Source organism: Lycorma delicatula, chromosome 3, assembly GCF_047948215.1.
Source record: "Lycorma delicatula isolate Av1 chromosome 3, ASM4794821v1, whole genome shotgun sequence".
Classification (NCBI taxonomy): domain Eukaryota; kingdom Metazoa; phylum Arthropoda; class Insecta; order Hemiptera; family Fulgoridae; genus Lycorma; species Lycorma delicatula.
The window spans coordinates 58,521,821-58,543,994 of NC_134457.1; the positions used below are offsets into that span (position 1 = coordinate 58,521,821).

General features: G+C 29.9%; 1 protein-coding gene across 1 annotated transcript in view; it reads left to right on the forward strand.

The window, feature by feature from the left end:
- The first annotated feature begins 221 nt into the window (after window positions 1-221).
- Window positions 222-22,174, forward strand: part of LOC142321622 (lamin Dm0-like) — an 81,031-nt gene continuing 59,078 nt past the window's right edge. Inside the window, exon 1 of the mRNA XM_075359873.1 lies at window positions 222-743. Coding sequence (XP_075215988.1) covers window positions 328-743 — 416 coding nt within the window. The 5' untranslated portion in view covers window positions 222-327. The remainder of the gene's footprint in view (window positions 744-22,174) is intronic.

The following is a 22,174-nucleotide window of genomic DNA, read 5'->3' on the forward strand; positions in this document are numbered from 1 at the left end:
CAGCAAAACGTTAGTTATTTAACCCCCTCCCACTGTATAATAAGTAATGATGTAGTGTATGATTGATTATGTTAAATAATCAACACCACTAGACCTATGTTGCAAGTACAAGATTGATAAAATAAATGTTGACGGTATGTATACTGAAAGTTTTATTTGAACGGATTAAAATATGAGAATATCTAAGAGGCAGTGCTCAGTGGGCGAGCTTCCCTGATGACGTCATCGTTCACAATTGCTTGTGAGTATTCATGGTGTAGCGTTGGGTTGATTACTGGAGTGTTTCAGTTTGTGTAAACACAGTGAGGTTGTTAGCATATATTAACAATGGCATCCAAAACAACTAAGAAGACGACGACTACGACAACATCGTCATCAGCTTCTTCGTCTGTGCAACAGACTCCTCAACCAAGTTCGTCGACTTCCCAAGGAAGATCCAGCAGCCCGCTCAGCCCTACTCGCTTTAGCCGGTTGCAAGAAAAAGCGGAATTACAGAATCTAAATGATCGTCTTGCAATTTACATTGATAAAGTGAGATATCTGGAAGCTGAAAACAGTCGGTTAACGAGGGAAGTTCATACCTCTCAGGAAAGTACAACGCGGGAGGTGACTAATGTCAAGGCTATGTATGAAAATGAAATTTCAGAAGCGAGGAAACTTGTGGATCAGATTTCCCGGGAGAAAGCCAAAGTTGAGATTGATTACAGAAAGTTGCTGCAGGAGTATGAAGAACTTAAGAAAAAGTAAGTAAGAGTGTTACATTATTTTATTTATGATATACTTGTCGCTAACCTGTATTGTCATGTATATATTATCAAGTATTGACGAGTGTATTGGATTATTTTATAGTTAAGTACGTTCGGTTTGTTGAGTAATGTGTTTATGCTTTGAAATTAGTTTTATTTAATATGGTTTTATAAGAGATGTGCTTGGATCTTAATCTAAGATAATGACTATGAGTAGGCGTAATGCAGGAAGTTGTAATTGCGTTTAAGTTAACGGTTTTTTTTTAAATTTCATACATTTGTTTTGCGATTGAAGTATTGAATGTAAATATTTTCCTTGATTAAATTTTATCAAAGTATTAATTATTTATTTCAATTTACATGATGTTTATGATCTTTTAAATCTAAACTATTGCAATTGGTTGTATTGAGTTTAGAGTTAAAAGCAATACGTAATATGGCTTAAATTTAGTTGATAATGTAAAATTTGAAGTTTTCAGGTTAGGCTTGCATTTTTCTTAGGCATAATGGTTTAAGTTCATAATTGTTTGGCATAAACTTATTTGTACATTTCGATTTTCACTAGTTCTTGTGCTAGTTTGAAGTAGATAGTTTTGTTTCTTAAATTAGTCTTTGTTTATAAACGTTTGTAAAGCTCACCTCATTTATTTCATTTTGATAACCAAAGTTTACATCCAGGTTTAGCTATTATTTTTTTTTAATGAGAATTAGTTGTTATAGTAAGTGAAAAATCCCAAGTCTGACTAGGATTTGAACTCAGAGCCTTTTAGATAAAATGTAAGATGGCATGGAAGCCTGCAGATTATAGTATTTAATTATTTACTGATTTTTTTTTTAGAGCAAGCTTTTTAAAGTTACCTGAAATATAACTTCCATGCAAATGTTTCATTTGTTAATAGTCAATTGGAAGTATTTATTCAGACAGAATTTGTATTTTAACTGGCTGTTGGAAAGATCTACATATTCAGATAAAAATAGGGTGTAATTTAAATGAACTGTGATTGTAAATAATGAATTTCTGTTTGAAATGTTTAACTTAATGGATGTTGTTTTATTGAAATATAAAAAGGATCCAAGTTTCATATGCACTCAGGAGTTCATGTAGATATTATGGACAAGAAAGTGGAATTTTATTAAATATTTTAAGGAAGGCTAACGCTAGCCTATGTAAAACTTATTTTTGTGTTAGCTTTAGATAATCTTTCATTTTCATTCAAAGAAAAAATGAAAAACCTCTTGAGAATAACTTTCATTCTAAGATGAAAAGCTCCATATGTACTGTATAGGCTATTGTTTCTTTCCACCATGTGATGTCTATACTCAAAAATTCTCACATTTTAGTGTTTGTTTCTTAATGTTTTCTTAGGTAGTTGGTTAGATGAAGGACTTCACTTTACCTCAGATTCAATTAAACTTATTGGCAATTTTCTACGAATACTTTACATGTGATTAATTACATAAAACTTACTTGTTAACTGTAATTGTATACAACAGTATATCAACTATTGCAAATTACTGTATTCAAATAGAACATTATACAAAGTTATTAAACACTGTATACAAGTTTACAAATAAAATATAAAATTCAAAGTTTTTAGAATTGTAACACAAACACTAAATTTTAGTCCAAAAATCAATTTCAATGATTTACAGTACTGATCAAATGTTTACATACTAACCTTTCAAAGATGGATGCCATTAAAACAATGATGCTGATAAAGGACTGTGTAATTAGCATTGAGTGTTTATACATTTAATCATTCCATCAGAAAATGCTTTCTTTCTGACTAAAATTTAAAATAACATTAAAAAATCAAAAGGTTTGATGCAGTAACAAAGCATAAGTTTGTGTAGATTTAGATATGCATAGGTTCAAATCCTAGTAAAGGCAGTTACTTTTACATGGATTTGAATACTAGATCGTGGATACTGGTGTTTGAGGACTTTGATGGTTGGGTTTCAGTTAACCACACTTTTCAGGAGTGGTTGACCTGAGACTGTACAAGACTACATCTCATTCACATTCATATATATCATGCTCTAAAGTAATACCTTACAATGGTTCCGAAGGCTATACAGAAAAAGAGATAGGGATATAATATCTGCAAAAGAAATAATTTTCAGTAGAAATTTATAAAATATTGTTCTATATACTTAAGTGTCATCTTTAGAAATGTGCTGTCCAAAAACCATAAAAATAGGCTTTAGTTTTAGAAAGATAATTTCTCCTATCAACATTACTTCTTTGCTGTATTAACAAGTAATTTAACAGAATATGAGACCTCTCCTGTTATGTGTTATGTTACTTGTTTATTAATGTAAATAATTATAAATATACTGCTGAATGAGTTTAATTGATGTATTTTATTTATGTTAATGTGACTTATATTTGTTTGAAAAATGCTACTCCTCAAACCGGGTAGTTATGGAATATGATAATTAATATTTATGAAATGAATTGTTGTTTTGTTAATTTACATAAATATTTATTGGATTAAAGTTATCATTTTTAATCTTCTGTCATTTACTATTATTTTTATTTAAATTTTTTGAAGTAGGATATTTTTTAATTGTAGGTTACAGAAAAGAGATATGTGTTAATAACAGTTAATGTATGTGTATGTTGATGCATATACTTTTAAAATCTAAATGATAAAACCTATTTTCAAAAGTTTTTTTATAGTGCTTATAAAAGCATTGAGTTTAGTAAGGTACCAGCATGTTAAGGTAAGTAACTGAATTGGCAGTATGTAAGTTGTGCAGAAGTGCTTGATGTGGCAGTCACATATATCATTTGATATAATTTTCTCTAGTGAGTGGGTTATTTACATTTTCTGGGTAGAGGTTATTTTAATTTTTTAGTTAAAGTAATTAAAGCATCATAAAATTAGTTATCTATAAAAAAAGAGAGAAAAAAATAATTTCAGACTGTCTAATTGCAACAATTTATGCCTTTTATTTACTAGTCTGTGTTGACAGCTTTCAGTTATTGTTTTATTTAATATCATGTATGTGACTTCATAGAGTAGTGGTCCTTATTGTGAGTTATATTCATTAAATTTTTGTAAAGGGAGTGTTTGGGGAGTAAGGAGACTTAATTTTTCATCAATACTGAAGTTTTCTACTTCTTTCCAAAAGTATAAGATATTCTGAAATTGAAAGGTTAAATTATCACAACATTAATTATAGTGATAATCCAACCTTATCAATGATAACAATTTTACCGTATTAAAAATAAAAATGTTTTTAATTTTTTACACACATTTCAACCACATTCATCTTGATTGGATGTGGTTAGGAAGATAGTGATTTTGAGGAACAGGAGGTTGTAATACTCTTGAACTGTTTTACCTCCTAAGGTAAATCGTGTAGCAAAATTTAATTTTATATACTAAATTCAGAGTTGTAAGGGGGAAAACACACCTCACTTGCTTTGTTATTATGAATTTTTTTACTTTAAATATTGTCACAATATTTTTCTTTTTTTTAAGGGGCTATGGTCTACAGGCAAAGGAGGCTGAATTTTTTTTTTTTTTTTTTACAAAAATAGTTTCTTGTTTGTCTCTTAAGGCAGAATAATTTTGAAAAAGAACTTAATATCACAATGCCTTAATTTTTGTTAGGAGAGAAAAGGAATGTATGTGATTTCTGAAGGTATAGGATGCCAAGATAGCACTGTTCAGTTATTTGCCTTCTTAAGAGTCCTAAAAAGTTAGAGGTTGTTCTGCAAAAGAATGAATCGATTATTGGGATATTTCAGAATTTTCCCCTTTTAATCATCTCAGTTGGGAGTTGGATCTTTATTAGCTCTGGATCTGTGAAAAACCAAAACCATTTTAGTGTGTGTGGATGCACCCACATGCATGCATGGAAGATTGGTTTTCTTACTTCCAGACTATTGTTAATTATGTTATTACAAAAGGCCGTCACAGGAAGCGCAGATATGTATGGAGTAATATAATTGTTGTATATGCTGTATCACATGGAAAGAAGAAGAAAGCTTTTGGACAGTAAAAGGTTTCTAAAGACTGATTCAGTAATTCATAAGATTACCAGAGCAAAAAAAAACACCCTTTGTAATTGAATACTGTGATGTGATTAAGTAATATCTGTGCGCTCGTGAGCTTTACAATATCTAGAACAAGTGTCAATATTTGTCGCTTCACAATATGTAGAAGTGTTAACTAAAAAAAGAAATAAAAAATGTCTTATGCTCTCCTGTAGTATTGCAAATTATATATTTAATTTTTAGCTCTTAATTGAAAATAAATAGTTCTGTAATCCTTCTTTGTAAAATTAATTATTATAATTTCTTATCTATATTTTGTGATTTTGTTAAACAATTAGTTACCATCTGCTCCTTTCTCTTTTCTGAATTCAAATTTAAAAAATTAGTATTTTAACTATGTTTTATGAAGATACAAATTTAGATATTTTCTTCCACAAAATCAGTTCTGTGATATTTTGTTTCTGTTTTTTAACATTAACTTTCCTCTTATTAATTTAACATTTTTCTCCTGCTAAGAAAGTTGTAATTTTAATTGTTCGTCCACACATGTTTCAAGAAGAATTATTGATATCTACACAATTTTTTGGTGGTTGGTTGAATTTTATTCAAATTTTCTGTGAACCAGAATTTGGCTGTTACTGATACACTAAGGTCGTTTTTGTAATACGTAATGCTTCATAATGTGTTTCTGATATTAAATTGTTATGTTTTGTTGATTAAAATGAAGGATTACACATAATTAAGCCATTATATGTTTTAAAACTCATGGTTGTTATAAATTACTCAAGTGCCTAGATTTGGCTACCAAATCGTAAATAAATTAAAAAATAATTTAACAAAAAGCCATTGAAAGATTTATTTAAGTTGATTAATTTTTAACATCAACTAATTTTATGCGTGGACTTAAAAAAATATATATATTATTTTTATTATGAAAGAGATTTACATAAGAGATAACTGCTGATCTATTAAAAAAAAATGTATTCTCTTTTATTTTGTTCTATTGATGTTTTTTACTCTGTAAATATTTACCACTGTTTAAAGTTCTTGGTTGTCTGAATTAATGTTGTGCTGTTATTCAGATTAGAAGATATCTATGAAAATATTTTAAATCATTTTGTGCCTGAGTAATAATAATAGAATTATATTTGATAATTTAAATGTCATGTTGGTAATAAATGTGTTTCATGATAAACAACATTATTTTTTATATTTTTTTAATTATATTAATTTGTAGGTCATTGTTACTATTATGTGAATTACCTTTTTACTTGTATGCAATATATTATAAAAGATATTTATTATGCCTTGACCCAGTTAGTAGTTGACTTGTTGTTCAACTCGCGCATATGTGCTTAAGCGAGAGAGAGAGAGACATACAGTTTATTTTATCAATAATGTATATATTGCTTGGAATTTCTCATATATATATATATTTTATATATATATATATATGTAAAATCTTTCTTTTTTACTTTGCGCAATTTTAATTATGATAAGATTAAATTACTTATAAGAATTTACTTCTTTAGAAGTGTTAAATGAAGTTTCAAAGAAAAACTATTATTGTATTTGTGAAAATCTGCTGATTATATTTACATAATTTTACCAAATTTGTTTTGCTGATACTGCAAAAATATTTGATTAAATATATGTTTTTTCTCCTGAGAGTCTAATGTTGCATTTTATGTTTTAAAAGCTTGTATTTTCTACCCTTTATCTCTAGATTTGAATCATGTTTTTCAGTTAATAATAAACACTGGTTCACCTTAAAAAAATAGCTTATGCTTGAAAAACTATCTTTTTTAACTTAGCAAGAACTGCCTTAAAAATTACTTTAGACCCAAATTACATGTTAAAGCCTTTAGATGCTATGTTGAAGGCACCTTTTATGTCTTCAAGGTCAAAGGTTATTTGATTTGAATTCTAAAATATGCTGCATAGTCTGATGGATGGATGAGTAATGCTATAATGCTAATAAAAGGGCAGATAAGTACACATGAACCATATAAAAATAATCTTCATTTATTTATACTTGAGAACCGATATGTTGATTACATTAAAGTTTGAAATTTAGTTTTTATTTTAGATCGAAGTTCTGATGATATTTAATTGGATTTGTTTTTATAATGCTATAATGCACACAGTATTTAACATTTTGATTGTAAATTAGTTAAATTTCCTGTTAAAAATATGAAAGAAGGTATTATTTTATACTAAGTTTTATACATATACTTGTTATTTTCGACCTGTTGTTTCATTTTAATAAAAAATAATTATTTTTAAATGGACTCGGATATTCTTTACCTAGAATTATTAATAGAATAAAAAATATGTATCTTTTTGTAAGATATTAAGGAGCTACATTATTCATTGATTTAAATTTTATTTTATTTATTTTTTCTTATTTTGTCTGAAGTTACAAATAGGACTGTTCAGAGTTTTTTTTATAATAATGATGTTCATTAAATATCTGGACCCTGAAGTGAAGATAATGAAGCCCTCCCTATGTGTTCACTAAGGGATGAATTTTGGTGGTGTTTATTTGTGTAAGGAAGGCGATGGAAAAACACAATTACTAGCGCGGTAAATCACCTCCGGCTATCGAATCAAAAAAGCTGCGTTAAGTATCAAATTACTTCCGGATTATCTGTCAATCAAAACCGGATCAGATTTCTATTACTAACCATCGAGTATCTACGATCATTCCACCGGTCATGGAGTGCAGTTTATCGTTAATAAGTAAGAAAAAAAACCTTGACGCGTTCTATGATTTGTCTTTTGTTAAGATTTGTAAAAAAAATACGTATGACATTTCATGAGGAAGTGTTCCGAAATTATGGTCTGCTTCTGATATTTAATTTATATATATGGTAAACTATTTTTCTGAATTATGAGCGTTTTGATAAAATATTTTGTTGTAATTTTTAAAGTAGATCTTGTTTATGGTAATTACTCTTAAAATAATGTTATTCAGTGATGTACTGTTGTGTGTAGAATATTATTAAAATTGAAAACTGTTGAGTGTACTTTTGTACGCACGCCAGCCTACACGGATTTATTATTCCATGTATGTACCTTTATGAATTTTAACGAATTTACGTGAACGTCTGTAGGTTTGGGTGTTTCAGATCTGTTTATTTGATTCGTGTTGAACTACTCTTTAGAATGACAGGTAATACATTCGTTTATATAACTTATGGTTTGGCATGAATCGTTTTAATGCGATAGAGAGAGAGAGAGAGTGAGTGATTGAGAGCGAAAAAATAACGAATGCCCCTCCCTACATTTGTCTTCAGATATGGGATGTAGACACTCCTTCTTTTAATGGTTAATAGTCGTAGCAGGTCCAAGCGTGCTGCTGGCCGTGAATCGTTCGTGGAGGAGAAACATTTTCACCTTTCTCTTTACTCTCTTCTAGTGCAGATCAGCCTACATTATTCTCATTACACGTTCTTATATTTGTCGTTTATCTAATGTAAATGGAATTGCATTTTTTTAATAGATTTACTTTGTAACTGCAGTTTTAATACTGAATTAAAGTATGTAGTTAATAACATTTTTCCTTTTGTAATTTGAAGTTTAGAAATTTTAAAATCTTTTGAAAATTTTATTTTAAATGTTTGTTAGAAATTTTAGAAAAAAATTGAGCTACTTTATTGTTAAAGACTTCACGGGTCGTTCATAAATAACAAAAAAATTAGAGCCATTCGAGTTCCCGTTCTTCTAGATTAGTAACGTGTTAAAAATTTCGCTGCTTCAGCGATGCGTAGTGTTCTTGCTCGTGAAAACAAAATAAAGTAAAGAATTAATTTATGAAATAAAGTTTGCGTTTATGTAATATTTCTTAATGCAAAATTAATACTCTTCCTCCAAGATATGAATTCTTAAATAGTATTAGAACACTACTCATTTTGTTGAACATTCGTGAAGATCAACGTGAAAGAATGTGGCGTCTGCTGCGGTTTCTAATTATTTCATTAGTGTCGAAGTTAAAGCCGCAAATCTTAATGAAAAATATCGTGGATGATAATACAACTGCATTAAAGTAATTAAATACGCAATGAGACAACGTATATTGTTACTAAGTTGGTAGTCGTGTGTATGATAATAACGAATAATAATTGTATTCAAGGATATAATTTAAAATCTTATAATGCACAGGTACATTTATTACAGTTTATCAGATCTGAAGAAGGTCGGATCACCCTAACAGCTAAATTTCTATAACTTCGGCAATACGACTTCATTAATATCTGCCAAAGGGTGAAGTGAAAGATGGAACTAATTAACTACCTTTTACTTTAAAACTGTGTTCCAAATTTTACGATTCGCATGTTTTAATAAAATTTATTGCATCTAGATATTAGTATTTATTTATTATACTACAATTCTCATATTTTAATACAAGTTTTGCGAATTATTATTATTATTCTGATACTTGTACAAATTAATTGAATTTTTGTTTTAAATCTGGAGTTAATTTGTATTGAGATACAGTACCTTAAAACAGAACTGCTTTTTGGATCAAACCTAGACGTTTAGAAAGTGATTTTTTTCGATTGTGGTTTAAATAATTTCTAGTTTACAGTACTATTTCCCAGTTATATAAGTATGATATGTGAACAATGTCTAGGTTTCAGATAATAATTTAATTTTACTTCGGGATTTTGCGATTATATTGTCTTGTAATAGATTGTAAGTTCATTAGAATTTGGTGAAATTTGTGCACATTTAAATGCGAGAGTGCCGTTTAATTGGAGTTGAGTTACCGAAAGTCACAGCTACATTGAAAATAATTATGGCTTTTTTTAACTTTAACCGTGGTTCTACAACTGTGGACCAATGCTTTCTAGACCTTCCAGTATTGTTTGACAGAATTTACGATTAGGTCTGCAAGTTATGTCTTGGATGTGTTTTACGATTGGATTCTTAAATAATCTATACAAAGTTTATTATGTCATTTTGATACGAGTCTGATCTACTTAATGGAAAAAATCGGTGAGAAGGCTGAACCGCTGTTCTGTATGTCATTCCATGTCATTACCGCTGTTCTGTAATCGCGATGGTCATTATTCCACTCTTAACCATGAAAGTGATGTTCAGTACTCTCCCTTTTCATCCTGCAGTTTTGAAAAAAGTACCGAGTATTTTAAAGGGCTAATAGGAATTGAAATTGTAATCAAAAATAGGCCTAGTCGTAATATTCAGGATAAGATTCCTAGAGTTTTTAATTTAGTGTTAGAACAGCGATGGCGTTTACGTATGAAAAAGATATCTAAAGTTTTTACTTTTAATTATTATTAAAAAAACCACTCCAACTTTCAGATAAACTGTTGTTTTATTATAAACACCTAAGATGTATAATTGCAGTTTAAATACATCGAAAAACAGTTAGTTATAATTAATCTGCTAACTAATATGGTAACATACAAGTGTATCGTTTAGAAGTACTATTTATAATATTGAATTACCTATTCCTCATTGTGTGTTCTCAGATGTTTTGTTGCTTATCAATGCGATTTCATTCATTTTAGAATCTTTTCCTGCTCTGATTGTTACTAATTTTCTCATCAGCTAAACGTAATTGTTCTAAAAATGTTATGTTTAATGAAATTATAAAGATTTTTTTATCTTAAATACTAGACGATGTATTGAAATGTTCCCTAACTGCCCTGCATTCTGTTGAAATATGTTTTTTATACCTTTGAGTCTAAGAAAAACAAGTACGAAAATGAAATCACAAATTTGGTAGCAACTTCACCTAAAGTGTTGCACACCTTGGTTTTGTTGGGATGTTACCTCTTTTTGGTCATGAATCGTAAGGAATGGAAAATAACTTTCATTGTAGATGATAACTATAAAGTCTCATGTTGTTTGTAAGAAATGTCTAAGAACTTGAAAATTAAAGTTTCCTTAATGATTTTTTTTTTGCTTAGTTTGTTGATGGCGCTGTAAGTTAAACGAGATAACCGTAAAGTTGTAAGGAACATTACTCGTAATGTTCCTCGTGTTCTCAATAAGCCTACTTACTGAGAAAATTTAGGAGTGAAGTGGATATCTTACTGGCTTTTCACTGAATCGAATGCAAGTTTCATATCAACATTCTAAGTTCACCCAAATGCATATCATATTCAGTCAAACCTATGAACATTCACCCTGTGGACAAGGATTCTGCTTTTTACTCGAGATGTACGTACATACCTCACACGATGAGATAGACTTGTTTCCACAGGCAGTATAAAGAAACAGATTAATGAACATCTTTCTTGTGGGGAACACTGCATTGTGATTATAGAATGTCTCCATTCGATCTAAAACTTTTTTAATTAAAAAAAAATGATTCAGACTTGTTTTTAACTTCTTTTTTCCTGTTTAGTCTCGGGTAACTACCGTTCAGATAATACTTGAGGATGATATTGTATGAGTGTAAATGAAGTGTAGTCTTGTACATTCTCAGTTCGACCATTCCTGAGATGTGTGGTTTAATTGAAACCCAACCACCAAAGAACCCGGTATCCGCGATCTAGTATTCAAATACGTGTAAAAATAACTGGCTTTACTAGCACTTGAACGCTGGAACTCTCGACTTCCAAATCAGCTGATTTGGGAAGACGCGTTCACCACTAGACCATCCCGGTGGGTTAGGCTTGTTTTTAACTACAAAAACGTAATTAAACGGTAATATGAATAATTGTTAAAAATCTGAAATATCTTGGAACAGAATATTTGAAGAAAAAAAATAAAATTCAAAAAATTCAGTGACTACTTAAAAAAACGTTTTATCCGGTAGGTACGTAGTTCGAATCGTATTTTTCATACACTACTCAATTTCTGTATTAAAATTACCATACTCAGGTTTCAAGCTTATGTGTGTGAATTAATCATATTTAAAATAAAAACCTAGTTGAATACTCGGATTAGGAAGTGGGAATTATAACCACCCAATTCTGATAATGTTTAAACTGTTCGCCCGGCAACAAATTATTTTTATAAAGGTAAAAATAATTATAAAAGTAAACGGGGTGCGGCAATAAAAATGCGTTTGTACAACTTATATCTATGAGACGGTTTACGCATAAACAAGTTACATAAAATTTCGCGATTAAGTACGAATAACAATTCTTGTGTTAGAAGACACACATTTGTATATAGGTTCACACAGCATTTTTGTAACTAAAGATTTTAATATTTTTCTACTTACGGGACCTCTAGATAAATGTGAGGGGGGCTGGTCAATTTTTTACCGACCGTTACTTTCTCCTGTTATATACTAATGGTCAGTAAAGTAATATAACCACGACTAATGTCTACAATATTTCTTGTTCAATGTCCCCATTTCATTCTAGTTGAAAAAGTTGAGAAATGTGTTGTAAATTAAAAAAAAAGGTCAAAATTAATTTGAAATAAAATTTTTGGTTCTGTACGATTTATTGTTTCCTTTAAACAATATTTTTCATGTTTGAGCGTTGTAGTGGGTTGTATGCGAGCGAAACCAGCATCTACAGTTTAAAAGATGAAGAAAGAGAAAGAATAACGTATTAGCGAATTTTTGCCTAAAGTATTTTATAAATGTTTTTTCTACCCGTGCAATGTGTACGCTAGAATTAAATTATCAGTAGACGTTTAGCTTAACGAGTTACGCTGTGTAAAATATAGATAAATAATAATTGGAGTGAAAGTAAGATAAAGCACATAGTCTAATCAAACTAGTTATGCTAAAAGTACTTATTTTTTAGGTATATTTTCGTTTTATATAGTTGCATAGGCTTATTACCGTATCATTTTTGTGTAATAGCAATTACAGATTCTATCGAAATAAGTAGTAAAAGGTTTCAACAATTTAATAATAATGAAGAGGTTATTGTTTAATGATCAAATAACGCTTTGAGAGTTCGGATTAATGTACCAAACATGAACTTTAGAGATTTTTGACTAATTTAGTTCTGTTTTGGACTGACAGGTTATCGATATTTTGTGGAGGGGGAAAATATACAGTATATAAATTGTATAATATATAATTATTATGTTATAATTATATATAAATTAAATATACATTTAATATAAATAAAAATGTGTGTTAAAGATGCTCCATTCAGTGAAAAGTGAAGCGGAAGATACTGTAAAAATCATACCTGATTTGGCTGCATTTTGCTGAAAGGTTTAGAAAATAGTTAATGAGATTAAAATTTCTTAAGTTAAGAATTCTGCGACGACATTGGCTTCAACGGTTTAAGCAGAACAAAAGAGGAAGTTAAAAATAATGTATTCATTTGATTTTGTGAATTTTTTCTACTTGTCATTAATGTAACTGCTGTTGGTTGACGTACGAACAGATGTAATTTAGTTCGTAAACGAAAGAGTTGGTCGTGTTACGGATGTGATGATTCATTTTTACCAATTGCTGCAGATGTGAATTTTTAAGAACGGAAGCCTTACACGATTAATGAAAAATAATGAGTTTTGATGGTGCGATCACCCAATTATGCGCGTACACGAGTCATGCGATTCAGTTCGGTGGTAGGATAAATTTTACAGCGGGATATCAAATTAATGAATTATTGTTTCTTGTTTTTATATTAAACGGAAGTGAAATGTCTCGTTTAATGATTGTTACCAATTAAAGTTGCAATTTTAACGTAAAACTATTACGTTATTGCATAATGTTGCAAAAGAATGTAGGAAGTTTCTTAATATTAAATTATCTTATCTAGAAGTATGGTAACCAACATTAACCACACCGACCACAAAATCAATCGACTTTAGTCTGGAATCAGAATTTCTTCTTGAATGTATGATGCTCTACTTCTTTAATGTAGTGGACTATTGCGAAAGGTACTCTTGATTTATTTCTGCAGTTAGGATTGACGGCGTGAAAACGCCGACCAAACAGAAGGGTGTCGGTAATTTCATTATAAATACGACGTCTAATTCTTATGTACTATCAATATTTTTTTTTTTTGTTATAAAAGCTCTGCAATGTCGAAACTTAAAAAGGATTTTCTTGAATATGTGATAATTTATTTACGGCCTTACAAAACAAATGTTTGGATGGGGTTAGTTAGTATGTATTCTATACAATGCATGTAATACGTTAATATTCCCTTATACTTCGTTAGAGTTTCAGCCTAACGTCTAGTTTTATCGGTTTTTTATTTTTATATTTTTTTTACCAAATAAAATTATATTAATGTTAGATAATGGTGTATTTCAATGTCAGCTAATTTACCCCCCCCTCCCCCAAACAACCACCGTGTTAGGAAATCTAAACTTATTCATAAAATTTGGCATTAGTATGCCTCATTTATCAGGGGACTGTAGATTGAGAGAAGGTCCAGACAGACCGCAGGTAATACTGCTGAGGATATATAGGGTTTTTTTTGTAGCGTATTCAATCTTAACGTCAACAAACCGACTCCGAGACAAGAGAATAATAATTATAGAATGAATTTTTAGGGCTTAGTTATTAAATTTCTGTTAATGTTTTTTTTTTTTTTTTTATTTCTTTAACAATGAGAGGAGGACGTTGTTGTTTTGGTATTCTGCAAAGTCTAGTTATATTTACAAGGTATGTTTATTTCTAAAAAAATAGACTGTTTTTCTTTGTCACTTTTTTTTGCGTCATTCAATTGTATTTATTCATTTTTAATTTCGTTGTTTATTATATTACTTGTTATTTCTTTCATTTTCCTGTTTAGCCTCCGGTAACTACCGTTTAGATAATTCTTCAGAGGATGAATGAGGATGATATGTATGAGTGTAAATGAAGTGTATATAAGTCTTGTACATTCTCAGTTCGACCATCCCTGAGATGTGTGGTTAATTGAAACCCAACCACCAAAGAACACCGGTATCCACGATCTAGCATTCAAATCCATGTAAAAATAACTGGCATTAGTAGGACTTGAACGCTGTAACTCTCGGCTTCCAAATCAGCTGATTTGGGAAGACGCGTTCACCACTAGACCAACCCGGTGGGTTGTATTAATTGTTATTAATTATACATAACTTTGACACCACAGTTTTACATTATACAATGATTTTCTTTAAATTTTTTAATTAGAAATTTTTATCGTATTTCTTTAAATCTGTTGTATACACAAAGTGTACGTACTATTACTTATAATATAATTACTTATTATAGTATATTACTTATATACCTATTATATTGTGCAATATCATAATTTATTAAAAATGCATATATTTTAATGATAAGATAAGATTATTATGGAGAGAATAATGTTAGTTAATTAGACAAGGCTAGCGAGCGTAATACATTTGGTTAGGATGTTGATAGTATCATTAAAGGTTGTTTTATTGTTGTATATCATTTGTATATTTAACGTTAATTGGACGAGGTTAGCTAGCGTAGGTTGTTTGGTTAGACCATGTTGATATACTTACGATTCGTCACATATCGTTGACAAAATAATATGTACAAATTTTGGGGTTTAAATTCCGAAAGACTATCATAATTTCTTCTGCCGATTTCCTATGCGGAGTTGTAGCAGCCTCTTCGTCTTTCATCTAGTTGTGGGTTCGAATCTCGCTTAGGTTTTAACGTTTTTATAAGGGAACTTATCTACACCTCATAGGCTTTGAACTTATGTTGTGAATTAAATATACTATAAACGCAAACTTGTTAATTTTTATATGATTTCGCGTAGGTTACAGCGAATTAGTCGACGATTCAGTAATTTAAAAAATACACGCCAATGTGGCATATAAATTTACGCGGAATAAAGAATTTGTTAAAATTACTTTGGAACTGGTTTATAGTAACGGATTACATAACTTAATAGTATTTGTGCGGTAAAAACTACTGTACAAGTGTTTATAAAACTAAGTTTGTTTTAACATAATTTATACAAAACAAGTGTTGCCCTTCGTCAGGATAAGCGATCACGTTTGTTACGGAGTACATTGTGAGATGTTCGGTGATTTCAGGTAGTTGTATTTCAGAACCGTTTATTGGGAAGAGTGTTCGATCTGAGATTCAAGAAAACCTTTTTTGTCCTACATTTTCTAATAAAAATATATTGTAAAACTAATTATATAAATATTAAGTAACATGTGTGTTATAATTTTTAAAATGCTCATAAAATTTTTTTCTGCATCACCACTTTCCAGTGTTCTGTTTACTTGCCGACCAACCTAGTGGAACGATAGTATTTCAGCCTTACATTCAGAAAATCCGGAATCAGAATTCCGGGCAGGCATGGGATTTTATCTGTGCTATAGAAATCTCGGTATTATATTCACATGTATAAGATTCAAACCTCCTTTGGTAAATGAATCTATTACAGAAAGAAAGATTTTCGGAAGAAAAAAGAAAAATTTATTAAGTTTTTTTTTTGTATGTTGTTGGATAGATGTCAGAAAACCGTAAATTGAAGTAAAAAAAAAAAAAAATAATAACTTGTAAAAGATTATGGGAACGGTTTATAATGAGGTCAATCTTTATTTTAAAATAAAAAATTAACTCGATGTTATTTTAGAATGATAACATGACAATTATCAATTTTAGGATCCGATTTTCATACTCTTTTCTTACTTGCCCACGTATTTCGTTTGTCGTTGTTTGAAGATTTTAGTATTTCGGAAAGACGAAATTTTTTTTTTTTTTTTTAGTAAATCCGGAAAGACGTAATCGTTTGAGGTGTTATCCAGGACGGTGATTTTTTTCTAATTTTATTTTAGATTATTTTTAGTATTAGTTTTTTAAATATTTCCGGTGTTAAAATGCGTTTCTCGCTTGGTGTTTTGCTCAGATACACAATTAAATGAATTTCGATTTTTTTTTATTTCGTGTATCGCATAGGCTGATTTTAGGTATTCAATAATTGTGTATTAATAGCTACCAGTTTTATTTTGTAAAAAAATCTTTGAAATAAATTCTTTTAAGATACAAAAAAATCTGACCGCATATGATGTCATTCTTATAAATATAAATGTCGTATATGTAAAAATATCAATATGTCTGCGTGTCAAGGTTTGTTCTCTAATAACATTTTAAATATTTCTCCTGGTGATAAATAACCGTTTATTGCGGTTTCACATTTTTTTAATTCTGTATTTAAGCGATGGATTAAAACGTGAAATCAACAACAGTTCCCAGTTTGTTCCTTAGATGGTGATAGGAATTGGGTCATGTAGGATGATTGAGAGAGAGCGGTAGGTGAGGTGACGACGAAGCCGGCCGGCCGGTCGGTTTGCATGGGGTGACGTCACATGTAATTCTTGTTGCAATACGTCATCACTGTTTTAGTTTAGGCGGGAGACATTGCGCATGTGTTGTACTCTGCTTGTCGATGGCGGCAAATCTATCTTATTGTGTTTCAGAAAATAAGATTAATGCGTTACTGTACTACAACTAAAACGCTGGTGCTACAGATCGGTAGAATTTATTTCATTCTATTTAGGAAACAAACATTACTGATGTCGTTTAATTTAGATTTGCTCTCACACGCCGATTCCCTCCTACAAGCACCCACGTGAAAATGTTTGCCGTTTACTATAGTTACCTAATTAAAATGATTGTTTTCGAAAATGATGAACGTGCATTGTTTTTGTTCTAAGTTTGTTTAATTATTAAAATTTATTTCAAAAGAAAAAGTGTATTGTAATCTGAGAATAGCTCATTTTTCCCTACCAAAGTTCCAGATTTAAAATCGATTTAAGCGGTAGTATAATAATGAATATATCTCCATATAATATTGAATTTATATTAAATTCTTTTCAAGATTATATAGTTTTTGTTTTTTACTTTTATAATTTAGGGAGAAAATTATGCTTTTGTCTTTGTTATGATTTTTCTTATCTGATATCTCTTTATTTTGTTATATAAACGTTTTTTTGTATATTAGTTTTTACCAAACTGAATTTATAGATGTTTGCTTTTATTGAACGTACTTTTATATTCATTAACTACGGAAATTCATTGTTTAGTAGTACAGATGTATTTTACAGTAAGTAAGTAAGAAATATTTACTAGGTTTTGTTGACTGAGTGTATTCATGGATTCTGAATCGTGTCACGGTCGTTGTAGATTTGTTCAAGGCGATTTTACGTGTTTGCATAATTCAAATTAAAATATTACCTGGAAAGTTTTTCTGTTTAATATAATTTATGTTATTTCATAAAATTTACTTTACATATGCTTTGAACGTTTGCTTAGAACGTCTGAATTGATACCAAACTAATCTATTTAAATATACATAAAAGTAATTAAATGATGTGTTTATTAAGTAAATATAATTATATTATATATGTACAATTTATTAAAATTATGCCATTATTTTCACGTACATTTTCATTGTATTTGTAAAATCGATTTTATTCATATTTTTGAAGATTCTGAAAAAAACGTTAGAATGCATAGAGTAAAAGATAAAGATTGTGGTGGTAACGGTAGAGTAATTGCATGTGTAGTTAAGACTTGTGGTACTATTATCCATTTTAGCAAACATTATTTCGTCAGGATATTTTTATGATCTATCAAAACGCTCTTTATCTATCTTTTTTAAGTAAATGTGTTTGAACTTTGAATATGAAAACTACTTGAAAAATGTATATTAAATTTTATTTGCGGATAAATCAAACGTTAGTATTCGTATTGCTTTGATTTAAATTTCTATAAAAAGAACAAAATAAAAAATTCAACTTTCTAATTATTTATATTAAGCGTTTTAACATGCGTATTAAGTGTTTTTAACAAGCGTGGATACATACAATTGCAACATTTATAAGTGAGTTTGTATTCTTATTTGGGTGTAATCTCTTGTTGCCAGTCTATACGCCATTTAAGGGGTGGGGAAGATGTTTTGGTGGAAGTGTACTTTTCTTAATATTCGATTATTATTTGAACTCGAAGAGATGAACTCAAGTTGAATGAATGGCTGAATACAAACTAGTTTGGATATTGAAAGAAACGCCTCGTTGTCAGCAGTGATAATTTTTCGAAATCCTTTGGAAAAAATCGTTGCATATCAAATTAAAGCTTGCCCTTTCTTGCATTTTTTGTAAACTAGTCTAAAGATGCAACATATGTCTTGTATTTTTATTTAAATATATATATATATATATATAAAACTCTTGTATATTGAAATACGGACATTATTGCTTACAGTCATCGAACTAATTTCATGTGATTTGTCTATTATCTTTGCTTGATAGATGTTTTAAGAAATGATGTCATCCCTAAGTATCTTATCAATCACCAAAATAATGAAACGACGAGAAATTTGATGAATGTAAAGCTAGAAAAGTTCGTGTACGTCATGATAATAGTTAATTGAAAATTAATAACTTTTTCGTGTTGCTCTCGTTATTAAGGCATTTACGGTCTTCATAGTGTTTTCTTACATCCTGATGAGATGTAAGTCGGTTCCTGTCAAAGGGATTTCCTGTGTTTAAAAATCTATTTCTGTTTTTTGTACAATCAGTTCCGATGTATACTTTAATTTATTCACGTAAATAGTAAAAAATAAGTTTATTAAAAGTGGAGAAAAACTTCTGGACGATTATTCTGATGTTTTGGTTTTTACACAATAATGCGTGCAAATTTATTTATAATTGAATTTAAACAGCTTAGGTGTGTATACCGCGTGTAAACATGTATACATTTGAGAGAAAAGTTTTAAATGCCTCAAGAAAGTACGTTTACGATTGTCTTGGATTTAAAATTGATTCGATGCATCAATTCCATTTCAGTTTAAGTTCCAGTTTTATGATTTTATTATTTAGTATTAATAAATAAAAAAATCAGAATCACTGTTTGAGTTTTAATTAATTAATTAAAATTAAACAAAAATTGATTTGTTTCTAAATAGTTTAGTGTTTGCAACTCATTGAAAATACTTCTAAAATAAATCGTAAAACTTAAAACAAAAAATTTCATTATAAATTATATATTTCACTAGCAAAATGAAAAAGTTTAGAAACCGATTTATTTTAAAACAATTTTTGTTTCTTTTCTTCCTTATTATATTACCCTAGGATGAATGAGGATGATATGTATGAATGTAAATGAAGTGTAGACTTGTACAGCCTCAGGTCGACCATTCCTGAGATGTTAATTGAAACCCGACCACCAAAGAAAACTGGTATCCATCTCTCAATGACGAATTTGGCAAAGGTACTCGAAGGATACATTTGTCTCATAGCGTTCTGGCGATTCCATACATTTTGGCCATGGCAGTCAAACTGTTGTAAATGATTACGTATTTTCCCTTAAAAAGAAATGTTATGGTATATTTTTAAATTTAGGCCTATTCTCAACAAGTATTATAATTACGTCAATAGACAAACGCAGCATGATAAATTAACTTATTATAATTGTCTCACATATGTAAACATAGTTTATAATCTATCGTGATTTTATCGTAAAGATAAACACGGACAAGTATATTATAACTCGGGAAATGAGTAACATTTCTTAGAATCGTATCAAGAAACAATATTGCTATCTACATTGCTGTGTGCTCATAGTTTCAAATACAACTAGGTCAATGAATAAAACCAATAATTACCCATAAGTTTACGTTATTAAATGCTCTAGTATAATCCAATTAATGAGTTCTCTTGTATTTGTTGTAGTACAGTCAATTTGTATTTTTATTTGAAAATCCTTACTTACCGATTGATTTTTTTTCCATATGTAGGGGTGATGAGGGAAGCTTAACTCCAGATTTTTAACATCCCCCTTCCCATAGATTTTTGAAAACTAAAAAGTTTTTGAAATGCGTTTTTCTCTGAATCTATGCATTTTAGAGAAAAGTTTTCCAAACAAAAAATGTAGAGGACATTCTCCTCTACAATTAATGTCTTGAAGTTATGACGTATAATTTGAAATTGAAATACTAGGTGGCGCTGAAGTTGTAAAAAACGTTTTTTTTCGGGTTTTCACCAGAAAAAATTGTTTTTCATCTGTATTGCATTTGAAGTTTTTAATCTCAAAAAAAAAAAACAGATAACTTTTATTTAAACAATTTTCTTGTACGACTTACCGTTTTGGAGCTGTAGCTTGTTTTTAAGTGTGAAAATGTTGTGAATTGGATACTTGTTCGAAACCGGTCTACTCGTTTACAACTATTTTTTACAACTTCAGCGCCACCTAGTATTTCAAATTCAAATTATACGGCATAACTTCAGACATTAATTATAGAGGAGAATGAATGTCCTCTACATTTTTTGTTTGAAAAACTTTTCTCTAAAATGCATAGATTCAGAGAAAAACGCATTTCAAAACTTTTCGAGTTTTTCAAAAATCTATGGGAGGGGGTTGTTAAAAATCTGGGAATAAGCCTCCCTCATCGCCCGTAACGCATGGACAAAAGATCAATCGGTAGGTAAGGATTTTCAAATACAGCCTATTTTGATGACAAATTGCCTCTACTATTGATCCTGTAAGAACATTTGTGCATATTTCGTTTTTTTTTTGTTTTTTTTTTTTTTAGAAAAGTAATCACATTTTATGATGGGTTGTGTATTTTTAATGTTTTATTATTAGTGAACTTAAGTCTACCGTATAAAACAAAAAAAACTAAAACGGCAGCTCCGGGAAATAATGTGTATGAATTTATGAAACAAGAAGGTGATCGATTTTTAAAATCGGAAAAAGAAAATAAACACACATTGAAAAATGTGAAAAAAGAACAGCAATTGAGAGTGTGGGGTGTCGCGATCTTAAGTTCAAAAAATGAGAAAACTAGAATAAGTAGGTGCTAGAAAATTAGCCGAAAATCCGGCTGAGACTTTTTTCTTTACAATAAAATACAAACCCCGTGAAATGCCAGAAACGAGACTTTGACAAGTGTGTGGCGAGACGGACTATAAACGAGTTGCACGTAATTCATAAACAATTGCCGACGGTTAGCGCTTAAAGATGCCGTTGTTTATTCAACAAAAAATACGAATATGAGAAAAATAATAAAAATATTGGGCTTCAGGTGGAGAAAAACCGAACGTAACAGGAAGGTTCTCACTGAGCGACATGACATAACGTTTAAGTGTATTCAGTATCTGACTGCTGTAAAAACATGTAGAACGAAACTAGGGTGATAATTGTACCTCGACGAGTCATATATCTTATCTTCTCACACTGCAAGTAAATCGTGGTAGATAATCATTCCTTTACGAAAACATCTCATATAGCTCCGTATACTTACATAGTGTGCAGTACATTGTCAAAGTTGTTCAGGATAGTTAATAGCGCCAGTAAGCCAGCTGTCAGTCTATGTGTACAGCAACGCCGCCCGCTGTACACAGTATAGCATCTGCAGGCTTATTGTGGTGCACGACGGAGGAGAAGTGGGTTTTATACCAAACGTCTTACTAACTTGTCAAGCAAGTTTAAAAAGTGGCGTTTACAGAGGTCAAATGAAAGCGGAAAATGGACGGAAGATATTTTAATTCCAAA